This window comes from Arvicanthis niloticus, chromosome 8 (assembly GCF_011762505.2).
Source record: "Arvicanthis niloticus isolate mArvNil1 chromosome 8, mArvNil1.pat.X, whole genome shotgun sequence".
In the NCBI taxonomy this organism is placed as follows: Eukaryota; Metazoa; Chordata; class Mammalia; order Rodentia; family Muridae; genus Arvicanthis; species Arvicanthis niloticus.
Window position 1 is genome coordinate 56,790,745 of NC_047665.1, and position 18,549 is coordinate 56,809,293.

At 42.0% G+C, this 18,549-nt stretch overlaps 1 protein-coding gene across 5 annotated transcripts in view; it reads right to left on the reverse strand.

Annotated features, from left to right (window-relative positions):
- Sfmbt2 (Scm like with four mbt domains 2) overlaps positions 1 to 18,549 on the reverse strand; it is a 192,655-nt gene that overhangs the window by 27,334 nt on the left and 146,772 nt on the right. For 3 of the 5 annotated variants that reach the window (XM_076939424.1, XM_076939425.1, XM_076939426.1), the window contains 4 exons: positions 18,037 to 18,150; positions 15,922 to 15,964; positions 14,119 to 14,189; positions 11,480 to 11,622 (listed from right to left, as the gene is read on the reverse strand). In XM_076939424.1, coding sequence (XP_076795539.1) covers positions 11,480 to 11,622; positions 14,119 to 14,189; positions 15,922 to 15,964; positions 18,037 to 18,150 — 371 coding nt within the window. The remainder of the gene's footprint in view (positions 1 to 11,479; positions 11,623 to 14,118; positions 14,190 to 15,921; positions 15,965 to 18,036; positions 18,151 to 18,549) is intronic. The other 2 variants (XM_076939427.1, XM_034510311.2) reach the window with 1 other exon arrangement.

Here is an 18,549-nt window from a genome sequence, read left to right on the forward strand (position 1 = left end):
CAGGGTCTGGAGAGATGGCGCAGTGGTTCACAGTAGGTACTGCTCCTGAAGAGGACCTGTGCTTGGTCCCCAGCACCCCCGTAGCTAGCAGCACACAACTGCCTGCAATTCCCACTCCAAGGGATCCAACACCACCTTCTACCTTCCACAAACATCTGTATCCATGTGCACTTGCCCTGCAATGCAACTAATTAAACATAAAAGTCAATCTTGTACTTTTGTTTAATGCAGCCAATGAAGGAAGGAATGTGTTTGAACGAAGACTGCAAATACTTCAGATAGCTGTAAGGAGTGTAATAAGTTCCTAAAATCTGATAAGGGCTCAATTTATGAACATTTGACAGTGTTCTTGGGTATGTGTTGTAAGCAGTAGTCTGTACCACTTAACACCATCCAATATCATATTTCTTCAAATAACACACGAGTTTCCAATTGTGAAGTCCAAGGAAATAATTAATGTGTTGACTACCTACAGCAGACTGCCCAGAATGACAATGTCCATCCTAAGAGCCAAAGGAACAGGTTCTAGAGAAGTGAGGTATTCCTGGTAATTCTCAGTGTGCCTATTTACCAAAACAATGGAGGAACCTAGAACCAACCCTGAGCACTGGCCTCTCACTAAGCAAGTCATGATTTACTAATTTTTTGTGTGTTTTAGAGACAGTATCTCTTATAGCCAAGGCTGACCTTGACCTCCGATCCCCTTGCTTCTACCTCTCCCAGGCTAGGTTTTCCAGGAATGTGTTACCATGCCAATATGACTCTTCACATTCACAAACTGCCATGTGCCAAGCCCCTGTTACCCATATATGTTAAGCGATATGAAGAAGTGAAGCAGGAAATCAGCTATTAAATTCCACAAAATGGCAATCTGTGGCAGCTCCTTGGCATGCTAGGGAAACAAGCAGGAGAATTACATGGTGTTGCCCCTCCTTAAGTTTAGCCAAGTCCAGATAAGGTAATAATAGTCACATCAGATTGAAGGCATTCTCATGTATGGGGACAAAATACAACTGAGAGTGAGAAAACTCATTTCAAGATGAGTGAGAAACAGGCATTACTGCCATGATGTCTGTTTTGGGTGGAAATCAGTTAACGTGAAGGAGAAGACAGGAGCATATTCAGAAAACTATCAGCCGGGATGGATACACTCTAAGGACCTCTAAAAACATGAAACTTTCTCATATTAAAGGGATTGACCTTTCATTTTATACTATGCATGGAGAGGGATGTGGCTGTGTATGGAGAATGCCTGTCATATCAATATGCGGATCAGAATTTGAGTCCCAGAACCTGCAGAGTCAGCTGGAATGGCAGGCACCCATAAGCCCAGCAAAGGTGGGCAGATCCCAGGAACTTGCTTGCCAACTGGTCTAGCCAAATTGGTGAGTTCCAGGTTCTAGGTCTTGGGACTCAGATTCAAAAGCTAAGATGACAGAGGAAGATACACAAAGGTAACTTTTGGCCACCACATGTACTCACACATATATGTGCATACATCTTCCATACATGTTTACAAACATAATTCACACCTCCCCCCCCCCAAAAAAAAAGAGACAAATTTTATTATACGGTTACTATGGCAATACACTTTGTTCCGGGTGATACTCTGCTTTGTTCCAAGGGCCCTGACTATCCCCAAGAAGAGGCACATTTGAACCCAGGGACTAAATGGAACAAGGCAATGCAGGCAGTTGTGGGACATTTGGCTTTTCTGCATTAAAACAAGCATCTGATTTTTCTATTGGCCATCAGTACAAGTTAAGAAACTGAGCTTAAAAATAAATCTAATTAGAGCTGGCTGCAGCACCACGTAAAGTATTTATCATAAAGCAATAACATTTCAGTTGGTTCTTTTCATTGTGACTAGCGGAGAAAACCCCAGAGCTATGGTGTCGTTTGCTGCATATCAGAATGCATTTTGTGACTGTGAACAGAACCAGAACGTGCCTTCCAGAGTTTATTTCAGCCTGGAAACAAGCAGCAATTAAATTTAAAAAAGCGCCCAATATTGAATTTTTTTTCTTATGGCTTTTCCCAATACCAACCCATTTGTCTTCAAAGTCAACAAGGGCTCTCTAAAATGTTAGAGTACTGATATGCACAGTGGCTGTGTCCATGATTGCCAAAGAAAATGCGGATGTCCCATAAATAGAATTAAGGGGTAGGGGCTCGAGTGATTGCTCACTGGTTAAAGTGCTGGCCAGGTAGTATAAAGACCTGAGTTTGGAGCCCCAGAATCTACATAAATGTCAGCTCCGTGTGGCAGCCCACCTATGATCCCAGCCTCATAAGAGAGAGAAGATCCCAGGGGGACCTGGCTGGCCAGACTAGCTGTATAATAAGGGTTTGATTGAGAGGTACTGTTTTCATGAATAAGGCAGAAGAGCTGATAGAAGATTCCAAAGATGAACATCTGGCTTCCACATGTAAGCCAGTACACATGCAAACATGCATATATACATATGCACTGTACATACAAACACACAAATGAAAGAGTGAGAACTAAGTTCTTACTTAGATAGCTGTTATCACTGGGCAGAGTTAAACCAAATGACTTTGCCTTGCAAACTATCAGAATATAATTCAGTATGTCTTCCATAAAAAAAAAAAAAAATAGAAATAAGCATGAATCCTCCCTCAGCTAAGGAGACTATCAACCACAATCTAAGCAACTCCACTTGACAATGCACACCACCAAGCACAAGCATTGGCGTTTGGTATGATGAGACCATGCTCCCATCAGCAAGCTCCTCTCCAATGGGTACCACAGAAAAGCCATGGCCTCTCTAGTCTGGGATCAAACCTGAGTTAGGACTTTGGGCAAGATGACTTTCTCCATTTGCAGGTGGAACACTTGCACTAATCTGGTCATTTCCCCTATAGCTGCTACCATACATAGTGCAGGCTCTGTGACCCCACAAGGACAGGCTGCTGACACTGTTATTCCCCTGATCACTTTATTCCTGCCGCAGAAAGTCATCTTAAGGGCTGTTCATCCCTCTTGCAATGAGGTGGGTATGTAAGGCCCCCGAAAGGCCTAGGTCTAGTTAAAGGGTTGGTCCCTAGTGCAAGGCAGTACTGGGAGGTAGTATAATGGTTAGGTCACTAAGAGCATGTCCTGAAACGATATGGACAGGATGAAGAGCTCTTAGTCCTGTCTTCTTCCTCTTCCTCACTTCGAATCACTGAGGTGAACAGCTTTCTTCCACCTTGTGACCCTGCCATGATGGGATACCTCTCCAACGACCCCAAAGCAACTGGACCAACTGAATTGCAACTGGGACTGCAGCAACTCTAAGCCAAAATATTATTCTTTTAATATGTCAATGGTCTCAGCTATGCTATAGTAATGAAATATGACAATATCCAGATAACTCATTCTTTCTCTCTCATGTCTTCCTCTCAAAAGTCCCTCCATAGAAACCTCCTTTGAGCACCTGCCACACAATACCATGTTCCTTTCCTGACGGTCAGCCCTCTAACTGATCTATACTGTTCGAAAGCAGGGGCACCATGTTACTATAGTCTCTGTAGCTAGAGCTATCACTGGAAGTAGCACATGTCTTATAGATTCCTAAAAAGATTTTATTCAGTAATATAGCTGCATATTCCCCCCACCCCCACTACATTTTACAATAGAACTCAGTAATTTGGGAGGAGCTAATGTGGGAGGAGAGGAGAGGAAGAGGAGAAGGAAGAGGAGAAGCTAAGAGAAGAGAGATGTAGGAGCCATGGAGAACCACTCGTGGGTCCATAACAGTCCTGGGTAACTATTTATATCATAAGATTAGATATTGGGAAACGACCCTAATTGTAAGGAAAAATTGTTAATTGAGCATTTCTAAATACATATAAAGCCTTTGGATAATAATTAAGCTTTAGAGTCTCGTTTCTACCGGGTACTGTGTGGATGGCGGGATGGTCTGGGCTCAGCCAAGCATTGTGGAGACAGTGTGGTAGATTGGCAGAGCCATCTCCCATGCTGGCGTCTTGTGGGTGCCAGGGACGGTGTACTGCTGCTCTTGGCCTCAAGCCTTTCCTAGTCAGGAACATGGCAGCCCCATTTGAGCCATACCATTTTAACTATTACCTTTAACACAGTAAATGTCAGTATGGACCCAGAAGTAAGCTCACTGAAAATTAATGACTGATTTATTCAAAGAGTTTTTCTGAGCCCATATAATGGGGTGAATGGAGGTCCAGGAAGGAAATAGCTTCAAATTCAAATCATCATTGCTACAAAGTCCTCCTCTATGGTACAGAAAGTTCAATGAGTGTATCATGTCTTCCATATGGACCAACAATACCACAGAAGCAATAGCAGCTTGCACTTTTCTTTAGTTGTGTTTCACAGACATTATCAGGCATCCAACAGACACCTATATCACAAGCTCTGCACGCGCATTATCCCAGAAAGGCTCACCCAAGCCTGCTGCACTATTCTTAATGGGCTGATGCTCAACATGAACTTGCAGCAGCAGCAGCAGCAGCAGCAGCAGCAGCAGCAGCAGCAGCAGCAGCAGCAGCAGCAGGCTTCTCACAGGTGAGCACCATCAGAAGGCACTCATGTGCCTCTGCCTGCGATTCTGATAGGTGACTAAGTACGGTCCCCCTCAACAAGGCCTTTCCTCTTTCTGGTGCTATTGGGAAAAGTCATTACTAAAGAGACTCACAATGGGTGCTGAGAGTGAGTGACTGTTGAACAGTTAGCCCTGAATGAGACATTTATTAGGATTCTCTATAAGGCTCAGTTAATACTGTGTAAGGGGAACAGAAAGAATCTAAGAACTGGAGAAGAACGTAGTGTTGTGGAATGCTGTCTTGGGGAATAGCAAAGCCTTTGCATTCATTAACATTTAGCAGCTAGGATCACCTAAATGACACCTGCATAAGATTAGGACCAGAATGTTTCATTATGAAGTGGGGGGGGGGGGGAGTGCTATTACAAGAGGCCCTGGAACTCACTGAGGATTTGTGAGTTAGTTAAGTGTTGCTGAAAGAAAAACCATTTTCTTCCATGGTTCAGCCATGGATAAGTTGCCCATAACCCTGTAACCTACCTCTCACCCACATTTCTATAAATAAGCCTAATTCACATTGGTTAAAAAATTAAAGTAGGAGAGAGTAGTTGAGAAGAAGAAAGCCTCAGTAAAAAGGGAGATGGACTAGTTGGACATACTCAAGGATATGTATCATCAAAATATATTAAATATACATATAAAGTGTCATAATAATGGCCATTATTATTTAACAGATGCTAATAAAAAGCATTCAATAATACAAAGCCATCCCTGTCCCTTTAATTGTAATTTCTGTCTCAGTGATGGATAGGATTTAACAGCCATCCTCATTCCATCAGCTCCACAAATAGACTGCTATTTGGCTTCACACACTGGGGATGGAGAGATAGATGGTAAATCATGAGATATAAGTATTTGATAGACGGTAATGACAGTAAGAGATGGTAGACAAATACCATGATAGATGACAAATAGGTAGGTGGATAGGTATACATAAGTAGCTATAAATACATAATACATACATGGTGATGATAGATAATAGAGATCGAAAGGATAGAGAGTGAGGAAGAAGACAGATGTAAGTAAGATCAACATCGTAAGTATAATGCAGCGGATGACGGATGGATAAATGGATAGATGAACAGGTTGACAGGTGATAACAAAGACAGATTAAAGATAGAGACAACAGGTAGGTACACATGGGAAGGGATAGACAAATAGATCAAAAGATATAGAAGTTAGATACTATAAAAAAAAAAGATGATACACAGACAGATGATAGATATGCAGGTACATAGGTCAGTGGCAGATAAGGAGACAGGATGCCCAGTGGAATATGTAGATAGCTGAGCAGGTTAACTAGGACAGTATGGAATAAATCTTTATTTCTTAGATCAGAAAGAGGATGCCCATCTTGGTGGATCCAATGTGCACTACCACACTTAGTCTCTTGATGGTAGTCATGCCTACAAGTCTAATTACATTTCCAGCAACCTGAATACCCTGGTATAGAAAGCCACACAGCAAGGAAGCATACAACCACAGAGGCTCGTCACATCAAGGAAGTGATACACTCACAGAGGTTCATCATGTCCAAAAGTTCCCTCCAGGTACAGGATTTGGGACCCTTTCTCCTAAGAATTAGGTAGCAACAGAAAAAAGGAGGGAAGGACAGATTGTGATATTTTAAGTTCTAATAGAATATTTACAATGTGTCCATTTTCCCTCTATTTAATTTTTTTTCTTTATCTCTAGAGTCCATGCTGCCAAAGAAGTGAGGTCATACCTCTGCAGAGCTTATGTGAACACAGAGTGACAGGCAGCTGAACACATCCAAATGATTCAGAGAGCACAGAAAGGGACTCCAGGGGACTCCCCATTTGGAATGACATGTTTCTCTTTTTGTTAAACACAAGGGTTACAGCCTGGTGGATATTCTGAGACAAATGACTTCTAAAGGAAAACACAGATTTCCCCAACCTCCAGGAATCACACTGGTCTTCTACATTCACAACCTGGACAGTCTCTTTAAAGACAAAGGTGCCATTATTCACCATACTGAGTGCTTTCAGAGTCATTTCTGCCAGCAGCTCCTGCCTGGTCCAGTCCCAGTTCATGAGAATTTGAGAAACTCATCCCATGACACAATGATATGGCTCATCAGAGGAGACATTCTGCTTCTCTAGTTTCATGTCCCTGAGAGATAGCTGGCTCTCTACTTAATATGAGCATGTGCACACACCTCCAGTATCACAATGCCATAGAAACCAGATGCAAGAGGTAACCAGATTTATAGGATGGTCCACGATACCAGCAGTCTTAGAATAATCCTACATACATCCAAGAATTGTCCATCTCTCATATTTGTCCATGGCACACTGGAGAAGGCATGACAGTGGAATGATTTGAGTCCCAATCAAAATGAATGGTCCCAATTGGCATTGATTTGACTGAGCATGCAGATTTGATTTATGACAAAATGCCATCACTATTATCCATCTCTGATAATTCTATGGTGTCTATAAAATGGCCCAGAACTTAAGGTATCATCAGAAGACTTGACTTGGTCTTTAACATCACAAGGTCAAGACCTTCTCCAGGTGATGCACCATCTTGAGTTTACTTTTAGGGGATGTACAGAGTTGAGTGAATTCTAGTCCCAGCTTATTTAGAACTATCTTCTCTCAACACCATCTCTGAAGTCACAGTCAGGGATGCCTCTCTGAGTCTCTACAAAGCCTACTCAAGTCTAATATCCAGAAAACAAGCTGATGCAGGCTTTACCTACCATTTTCCAGACACTTCCTTCTCTGTCACATAGAGACCCTTCACACATCTCTCAAGACCCTTCTCCTCAGCGTGCAGTTAGCCTTTCCAGACACCAGCTCTCCATCCACCTACAGACACTATCTACTTAGAGCAGACCAGACGAAGAGAAAAAAACTCCCATTTCACATTTTCTGAAGATATAAAAGTGTTTAATTTTCCAATACTGCTGGTGGCTTGGAAAAGCAGCACACTCTGTCTCTGCTTCAATTACCTCGTTCTCTTTAAGCAAAATGAAATTTGAAGCCATGCAGAGGCTCTGCTACCAAAGGAAGAGCATTAGCATAAATATTGGTTTGGTGGGACTCACATTTTTCTTGGACTCACAGAGCTGAAGCGCTTGCTTTTTATTTATTTATTTTCCTTCCATCTTACTACACATTTTTAACTATCAGCAAAACCCAACTTTTGTCATCAGAAAACTGCTTCTAGCTAGGCTTTTAAATTTGGCCGCTGGCCATCTATCAGAAAATGATTGAGGATAACAATCTTTGACTTAAAATCATTTAGTTGAGTAAAATGGCCTCCCGCTTAAGAGTGACAGACGCTAAGGTTGCGTTGTTGGTGAAGGTAGTCAACTATATCTACTATAGATATTGGAGAGTCTTGTGTTAGCAACCAGAACCTGTCATTCAAATCAGTCCTGCAGGCATCAGCAAAGGAATGGGATCACTCACTGTGTCTTTGTTAGGATTGGTGACCCTGACTTGTCAATCAATACCAGGCACTAATACACTAATACAGGCAAACGACTTAGGCCACCTTAATTAGCCACACTCCAGTCAATGCTTAGAGCCCTGTCAGACCAAGGGATAGTTAATTCTTACCTTATATTGAAATGGAAATTCTTACCTACTCTTGCCTGGATTTATTTTTGAATCATGTTTCCCGAATCATGTAGGAGTCTATCTTCTGTGCCAATTTATCTGGTCAGATTTAACCAGAGATCCTAGTGCCTAACCTAAATAAAACTGACACATTACCAAATAAGCTGTCCTGGCTTGCAATCACCATTTCTCTTTAGCTAAACGTTGTCATCTTTAGGATCCATTCGTCACTTGCTGTGGCCAGAATGAATCCTCTTTGGTTACCAGACCTAAGGCTAAGTAAGCCATACTCAAAGAACCTGTTTACAAAATGTAGCTTCAGAGATGAGGATTTAGCTCATTTGGTCAGAGTGCCTGCCTAGCATGCACAAAGCCCTGGGTCCAATTCTCAGCATCATACAAACTGGGCATGGTGGTGTAGGCTGTAATCCTAGCACTGGAGAGACAGAGGCAGGAAGAGCAAAACTTCCAAGTCATCCTCAGCTATGTAGGGGGCTTGAAGCCAGCCGGAGATATGTAAGACTCTGTCTCAAAAACAAACAAGCACATTACCTTCAACGTGCTGCTAGTGGAGGACCAGGTCTGTCAGTTAGGCCTGTACTTCCTGTGTCTGACCTTGGAGGTCTGAGACCTAAGCATTTATAGGCAATATTCCTGCACTTCCTGCACTTCCTGCCCTCCCTCCCCAGCTCGCTGATGCTCTGGGCCTCCACATGTGTTCCCTCTCTCTGAAGTACATGGCTGTTTCACTTCCCTGCAGTCTCCTGAAACACCTACCCTATTCCACAGCATCTGTGCGTGCACTGGGGATTTGCTTGCTTACGCTCCTTCTGCCTGTTCATCTTCCCTCTTTAACAAGATGCTCACTCAAGGTTGTGACTTGTAACAGCCTATTTGACTAGGAAATAGCCAACCTGTCAAATGCTCCTAAATAACCACTGTAGATTTGTCCATGTTTCACAGGTTTCTCCTAAATGTTTTGCATTCCCTCAATACAGATTCGTTTCTAAATACACAGAAGTTTTTGACAACCAACGGCCTGGAAAATCAAACATCCTCCAACGGCTCTGATGACCTTCTTTTTAGGAAAAAAATGGTATTAAAACAAAAAAAGGTAGGCAGGCAGCTTACTCTGTAAATTGCTTACTACATAAGTATACTGATATATGTTTGAAGCCCAAAGCACCCGTTAAAATAGAACAGACAGACAGAGGGGGTACAAGAAGGAGACTGGGCATGGTGACATACATTTATAATCCAAAAGCTAGGAAGGTAAAGACAAACGGATAAACAGATTCCTGATTCTGGTCAGCCAGTTGATGTAAAATGCTGTAATTCAGACCAGTGTGATGGATGTAGTCTCAAGAGGTAAAGTAGAGATGACTGAGGGAGACACATAAAATTGACCTCTGGGGGCTGGAAAGATGGCTCAGTGGTTAAGAGCCCTGACTGCTCTTCCAGAGTTTCTGAGTTCCATTCCCAACAACCACTTGGTGGCTCACAACCATCTGTAATGGGATCTGATGCCCTCTTCTGGTGTGTCTGGAGACAGCTACAGTGTACTGACATGCATAAAATAAATCTTTAAAAAAAATTGACCGCTGGTCTCAATATACGGATGCCTACATAGGCATCCCCTACAAAGTGGAAAAGTGCACACACAGAGAAATATGAAGATTCTCTCTGTGGATAGAATCATGCCAGCCAGCCTGGTGTCACTCTGAATAAGCCTCAACAGTCCAAACTGCTCTGAACAGCAAAGCCACCTGCATACAGCTTCCCCTGACCTCATTGGTTCCACCAGACAATGAAACTGTAGACAACCCTGGAGCCTCTTGGGTTTTATTCTTAAAATACAACACACCCTTGTACACATTTTACACCTAGAAAAAGCCTAGCATCCTGATCCAGCCAGGTCTGACCCACTTGCTGGACTCATCCCTGAATGCCCACTCATGCTGTGAATTGAGATTGAGATTGTGAATTACTCATCTCTGGCAAGTCAAATGTCACCTGCCATATTTTTGTCCATTCCCCCCTTTCCCTCTGCTCTCAGAGTACCATGCTCCCCTCTCTCTTTAGCCCACCCCTATGTTTATCTAGCTTTGGCTAATATAATTTCCTCACAACTAAATGGGAAACTCAAGATAGTCAAAAGCTTAACAGGGCTGGGTTTTGATCCAGTATTTCAGATAGTACCTGGCTCTTAGAAGCTGCCAGATAAACAATTGTTCAATGGATAAATAGATTGTACAGCCACAGAATTTTGTTTTAAAAAGCATTCATCATACCATAGCAGCAATAAAAAAGTCACACCGGTGTCTTTTTAAGAGAGATCCTGAAGAGACTCTGCTGTGCAGGGCAAGAGTCAAGCATTATTCCTAGAAGAGTCCAGAAACTATTCCATCATTCCAGTGGGGCCACCAGATATCACTTGCAGCTGGACCAGTCAGTGCAGTAGAAGAACCTCCAATGTCCACTTACATCCTTCAGGGTAGCCTCTACTCTAGGTCACCTCCCCAAACAGGAAGGAAATGGAAAGTGTCTTCTAGGAGGTGAGTGGCCTGGGCTTTGCCTGGACCAAGCCACAACACAAGCTGCATGGACACACAGAGACCAGGCAGAGTATTATTACTGTCTAAGGGAAGGTACCAGGCAGGCATTGCAGATGGCAAAGATACCAGTTGGCCTAGAGGTATATCTCAGTTGATAGAATATTTGCCAAGCACCCAGGAAGCTCTGGATGAGATACCATCACTACATTAAATACTTGAGTGTTGGCGTAGAATGTAAGTGCCAAATTTGGGGGTGGGCGGTGGAGGGAGGGGCAGAAGAATTCTAGGTCATCATTGGATAGACAGTGAGTTCAAGGGCAGCCTGGTATATATGAAAATCTGTCTTTAGAAGGCAAAAAGGCAAATGGAAAAGAAAAGATGCCAGTCACTTAATCCTGCCTTATGAGGTCCCCCTTGCTTGCCCAAGGTAGCTTCTTCCTTGAAAAACTTAAACACTCTAATGTTGAGTGCTCAATACACATATTCATTCTCCTGTCCTCCTAGAGCATGTCATATAAGTCTATCTCAACATATCTCCCTAACTCCTGTCAGGGAAAAGCAAGTAGACCATGAGTCTTACATGGGTAGGGATGTCACTTACCATCTTGGAATCTCAATTAGAATTCCATCCCCAGAGATGAGATGTGCTTTGCCAGATGTAAGCTAAACTGAGTTGAGGGACTGAACATCTGCTTTGGAAACTGAACACTACGTAAAGCTCCCACTAAGACGGTTCAGATGCCCTTACCTCCTTAAGCACCAGCACGCACTTGCCAGGTCCCACTGTCTGAGGTAGCTCTGAAATCCTTCCTTTGTTCAGGAATGGGCCTGAGAAACAGCGGTGGTTGACAAACAGCTGTGGGCAGCTGTACTTCTCATCAACAGCTCCTGCTGGAATAGAATGGTACAGAGGGATGTTGGGGATTGCCGCATCATGACTTATGGGGCTGACAAGACCTGTGCTGGATCCGCAAATCTCACTTTGACCGATGAAGAATCTGGAGAAGAAATGGACTTTGAATGGTCATCGCTTCCCCCAAGAGCTAGTGCTTTTGTGACTCTCGTCAAACATTCTAACTTCAGTTTGAAAGTGTGACAGAGAGAAACATGGTTTTCTTCTTGGAGAAAGGTGTCCTGTGTCCTAACATCAACACATTTTCAGATCTGTAGCACTATCTTAAGATGCTGGTTATTTTTTCCCCCTATGTAAACATAGACTTTTCTGTGGCTTATATAGCATCTAAGACACAGAAAGAAACAGACTACAACACTGACAAACATTGTCCTACAGATATGATCCCCTCCCTGTACATCCTACTCCAGTAACTTCCCTCATTTCCCATAGACCAGAAGTTCTCAAGCTTCCTAACGCTGCAACCCTTTAGTACACTTCCTCATGTTGTGCTGATCCCCACTCAGAAAATTGTTTTCATTTGCTACCTCATAAGTGTCATTTTTGCCACTGTTATGAATCTTAATGCAAATATCTGTGTTTTCCAATGGTCTTAGGCCACCCATGTGACAGGGTCCATCAACCCCCAAAGGGGTTGTGATCCACAGGCTGAGAATCCAGTGCCTTAGAAGTATCTGTCACACCAAATACGATATTTATCATTCTCATACAAGTTAATCAACTTTAGTGCTCAACACGTGAATGTGTGTAGTAAGTGAGAGATATCTGGGATCTTCACAAAAACGTTTCCTGGATGGTTTTCTGTCACATTTTGTTAGTTTGGTTAAGTTTTATAGAGTCACAAGTCAATAAATGGATAGCAAATTTTGCCAACAAACAAAATGCCCCGTTTTCATGTGCATACATGATTCTGCCCTTTTATGGACATGCTACCACTTATTTGTCATTTCTCTTAAAAACTCTTAGCTGTTGCTACTTTTGAGGTTCCGGGAATGACTTAAGGAATGCACCTTCAAAAGCTGACTTCAGCATATGGGCAAGAGATCTGCGTAAGGGCATAGTGGACAGAGAATTGATTTCTCCATCCAGCCACGTACCTATAGATGTATATAAAGTTGACCATACTGTTCCCCACAGTGATGACCCTACTGACATTCTCAACACCATCATGTTAGAATTGCTGTTCCACATCCAGGCCAACTAGACTTTTCCATACTGCCAGTGTGATGTAGAGAAAATTACCCTTTGCAGGGCTTGAACTCCCAACCTTTGAATACATTCATTCATCAGGGCATGTTGGTCTCTAGCTCTACAACCCAGACTGGTGTGGGACTCACAGGTCTTCTGCTATGGGATCTCAGGTGCTGGAATAACAGGTGTGCACAACTATATCCAGTTCAAGTAAAATTTCTTGCTGTTTATGAATACAGAATAATGTGTCTCTTTGGGCTAAGGGCCCTATATGCTCTGATGTACTCTCTCAGCCAAGATTTGCAAGAGAAACAGTGAGATTGTTTCAGAAATCTTACTATTTGTTTGAAGGCAATTTAACAGCACAGAAAAGCCTGCTTCTTAAACTTAAGAGCCAGTAAATAGAAGATAGGAATTTTATACTGAATGTACAAAAAAGAGTAAGATTATTGCAGTAGACTATAAACTGATGTGGTTTTAAAAAAAAAACATTTTGAAGTTCTACACAAGACGGAAGATAATTAAATGCACAAACAGAATTTACTCATAACTTTTGGTAGTCTTACCCAGCCCTTTAGTTAGTTAAATGTTCATCTAGTCCATTTATAGAGAACCTCGGTTCTACCAATTTATGCATACATATCTATATTTGATGGTCCAATGGCAGCTCACAACTCTGTCTCACAAGGATGCAAGACTTAATGTGTTGACAAATATACTGTTCACAATCAGACTCAGGTTTTTATGAGTAAATCAGAAGTGAGTGGATATATGTAAGTCACTGGGGCAATGGTGCAAATAGATAAGCCAGAGACAGGGCACACACTTGGAATCCTAGTACTAGGTAGGCTGAGGCAGGAGGATTGAGAGGTCAAGGCTAGCCTGGGACTATACCTAGCAAGACTATGCCTCAAAAAGTCATGTGGAACTGTGATAAAATGACAAGAAAGGAATGGCCAATCTTAGTTCTCTCAATGTTTTCCTTTTCTTCACTGTGGTCAGGGATGCAGGATGCTAATTTTATTTACAATAGCCAAATGTCAAACCCATTCTTTTCCTGAAGATTGCAAGACCTGTCTACAGGTCCTGACCAAACAGTAGTAATGATGACGCACAACTTTAGCTTTATAAAAGTTTTTGGAAATGTCTTATCTGTCAGTGTGTAGCACCAGAGGGAAGGAAGGAAAAGGGGCTCAAAGTTGAGAGGCAGTTGAGTCACAAGCATGTCTGCAGTCACAACAACGAAGTGGAAAGAGATGGCGTCCTCGATGAGGTGTATTTACCTGCGGTGTCCATCTGTGGCGGCAAGCAAAGCTCTTGAGGTATTTTCTCAACAGGCACTGGGGGTAATAATCTGTGAACAAAGAAAATCAACTATTAAGGGCAGAGGCTTAAGAAGAAAGGATTGGCACACTGTGAACTCTTCATGCCAGGAATTCAAGACAAAGCCATTACAAGGTAGGCCGTGTGTACAAACATAGCTGCAGTCAACGAAATAAGGAGGCCATTTAAAAAAAAAAAATTGGTGTTCAAATCCATTTGATGACCCTAAAAAACCTAGGCACACATGCCTCTGAGCAGCCATGCCTGACCAATGAGTTTCTTCTGAACTTGGAATAATGTCTTCAATTACATTCTCAATACAATGGACATATAATTAGTGTCAGACTTTTCCACTGTACTTGTCTAATTTAAACAACCTTAAGGTGACTTTGGGCATCTTTAATCTGTGCCTTTGTGGGATACAGATATACTAAAAAGAAGACTCAAGAGGAAGAACTGTGAATTGGTAGTTATTAAAACTTTAATTCTGGCTTGTTCTTTTAGAATTCAGATAAAAAGTTCATAGATAAAATCTAATTTTGTTAAGGGTAGCATAAAGAGAATATAGGAAATCTGGGGTTCACGGGGGTTCACCTGGGGTAGCCACACAGCAACTGCAATTTTTGAAAACGGACCTAAATGACAAATAAACCATCAACAGATATTTTAAGACAGGGGAGGGCTGCATCCTCTCAAGCAGTGGATATTAGACTGCGGTTCCCTGGGCCGGCAGAACTGGCATTAGCTGGAATATGTAGGAATACAGATTCTCAGATTAAACCCCAGATACCCTAAATCGGAAATCTTGTGAGTGTGGGGCCCAGCAGTCTGTGTGAGGGGCGAGAATCATTAATCCGTGAACTGCAAGTTAGGACTCATTAGCAAGAGCTTACTGCTAATCTGTCTACATCAAGTTACAGAGAGAAACTGGAGCCAAGTCACAAGCCTGCCCTGTGGCATTCAGTGACAACTGCATGTAAAACACCCTAAGTCATTCTCCTCATTCAGTGATAGCTGCAAGTATCTGTTTCATTTCTTTTCTTTAAATTTAAGCCTGACTACATGCAAAGGTGCTGTTTTCAGTTAACTTTATTACCATATGTTTTTGTTTCCTTAAGAAAACACAATCCCTTCAGATGCAAGGAACATTTGGATGCATTTTAAATGTTTTATAATGTGCAAAAAGCTCACCAGAAGTTCCAACTTTTCAAACACATCCCGCCCACATGTACAAATTTACCCTAAAACCTCCATCTCCCACCCCACAAATTGCAACTTATATCCATATCAGAATGGAAAAATCAACATTTTTTACACATGAAACCAAATTTGATATTTAATTAAAAACTTCAACAGTTACTGTTTTTAAATAGGGATGTTAAGGCATGAAGAACGAAAGCAACTTCTCAAGTTCAGCCAGCCAGGTTTCTGGGGACCAGGGATGACAATGAAGACTTTTGCCTGCAGGCGTTCAGGGTCAGCAAAACAGATCACCCATCTATAAACTACACTTGTCATACGGGGCCATCAAGAATCAGCACCAGAGGCAGTCATGTCCATCCGTGCGAAATTAAAAATGAGAAATAACCACAGGGGCTGTAGAAGGCTCTGAATTTTACACGTAACAACTGTACAAGGAGGAACAGCTGTCCCATGGCTGGTAAGCTACTCGCTAGCTGATGCCCCAAGAAAAACACCCAGGCCTTTTGTAGCTAACTATGCACTTTCTATGAAGAAAAGGAAGGGTTGGGGGGAATACATACTGTTTTTCCGGCTGTACAAGGACAGTCTTTCTCTTGCTTTTTGCTGTAAAAATGGGAAAAGAAAAAGAATGGGACACTATTAGTGAATTTAATCCTTTTTGAATGGCTTAGTGTGATTTACTTAGAGATAGGGTCTCATGCAGCCTAGGACTGGATAGCTGATGGCAACCTTGCATGTCTTGATCTCTCCACGATCTACCTTCAGAGTGTTGGGATTACAAGGGCATGCCATCGCACCCAGAGTAAGTAGTTCTGGGACTGAGCCCAGGCTTTAAGGGATGTTAAGTAGGTACGTACTCTTCTCAACAGAGCAGCTTCCCAGTCCCTCAGTACTTCTGAATAGGACAGGGATCATTTTTCTATGTCTCTTAAGCCACTAAATAATGAAAATAGTCTTTATGGAAAAGTCTTAATTATTATTTTTTTTATTAAGATGAGTCCTTGTGTCCACTCTTAAAACTAAAAAGTTGTCGAAGTCAAATGACAAGTTTACATAGTATCTCTTAGCATAAAACAGATACAGTTTTATCAAACATGAAAATACTTAAGAACATCTAATCTTATCACCATACTGGCTATTTTATTTTAAAAGGTACCACTATAACAGGTCCTCAGCCCATAACCAGAATCTTGAATCAGATATCTTGGAGGTGGAGATAATAAGAAGATAAAGAGAAAACATTATATTGCACACAAACACACATTAAGATAAATTGTTGCAAACTTTACAGAAATTCTGATAAGGTGAAAAATATTGCTAAGGTAATACATCCCCAAGTCAGCCTCAATGAAAGGTAACAGACACCAGGCAGCTGGCCTGTGAGCTCCTGGATATTCCCCTGTCTCCGCCTCCCACCTCATCACAGAAACACTGGAATTAAGATCCTGCACCACTGAGTCTGCCTTTCCATAGGTTCTTGGATCTGAACTTAGGTCTTCATGCTTGCAGGGAACTGCTTCACCCACTACTGAACCCTCTCCCTTAACTCACACTATTTAAATATCTCTCATGTACGTTAAGGAGAAATAAACGCAAAGATGAATTTGGTCTGAAGATTTTTAAGCCATGGAGTTTCCAGGTGAAGGACCTAGGATAATATGTTACAGTTGCTTTAGGTATATGGATGTGACGTGTTGTAATTCAGCTACATGACATGACGTAGACGGGTTAGTACCAGAGCCGTGCTCAAGTCTGAACTTGGAGGCATGGATGCTCTTTGCATGCTTCATTCATATCTGATTCAAGATATCTGGTTATGGACTAAGGACCTGTTATACTGGTAAATGAGCGAAACTTATATGATTTGGTATTGGGAGCATCAAAAACTATGAGGTCATATATTGTTAAATTTAAGCATTACTTAGTTATTGTTAGTAGTCGATGCTAAAAGCATTTAGGTCAGTGAATTGCTGAGATCATGTTTGATTACTTGATTTTTGTTTTGGGAATGTGTGTGTGGTACCAGGTCACACGTGCATGTGTAGGTCAGAGGAAGACATCAAGTGCATTCCTTTATTCCTCCCCACATTTTGTTTTACACCAGAGTATCTCACTGAACCTGAAGCTTGCCTGTTCTGCTAGGCTGGCTGGCTGGTCAGCAAGCTCCTGGGAGCTACCATCTACCCAGTTCTGATTCCTAATGCTGGAGTTATAGGATGTGGGGAGTTTGGTCCTTATACATGCACAGAAATAGTCACCTACTGAGCCTATTCTCAGGCCCTATTGATTTCTTTTTCTACATGAAAAGAGCTAGAGTCCCCTAAAAAATGATAATAGAAAAATATGACATCAGCAAATCTCTGGAAGTTAGAGCCCAACCAGGTGCTACATAGTGAGACCCTTTCTCAAACAACAACAACATGATGTCTAACCTAAGCTTTGCCAAACAAAACAATGGACCCCATTGTGATTGCTCCCTTACTATCACCTAGAAGGATGTCCAAATGTCCATCTGATGTCAGCACTTAAGGAACAACTGAGATACCAATACAGGCATTCCTCAGAACACCTGAAACCTTTGATGTCACAACCTCCTGTACCCAATATCCCAATTAATCACCGAGACTATGCACACCAGGTGTTTATCAAACCTCTCTCCGATGGGAAACACTTACAGGATGCTTTGTATGGTGTGGTCAAAGGGTAAGAATTTGCTTCACACCAGCCCACAGGAAAGATATCCATGGAATCCATATCTACAATGATCTCTGGCATTGGAGTCTCCAGACCTGTGTGGGAAGAAACCAAAATGATGGGTACCAGAAAATGCACACGCGTGTGCGCACACGCGCAAACACACACACACACACACACACACACCATCCCTAAGACTGAGAAATGCATTGCTGGGGCTGTTTTACAAATTGATAACAGTATAGAGGATGGCTTGTCGAGTCTATAGTCTTAAAATGGGTACAAATTATTTAGAGAATCTGAGATAGTTCAAATAAAATAGAAGTTTGGAAGAAACATATGCATTGCCCAAAAAATGGGGAGGGAGAAAGGATGCTAGGAAAAACTGGATCAGAGCCAGATATGTTTGAAAAGGGACCAGATGTCCCCTTTCCGAAGAGTAGCTATGAAATTAAAGACATGTGGTACAGCTTGTAAACCACCATGGGAGAATT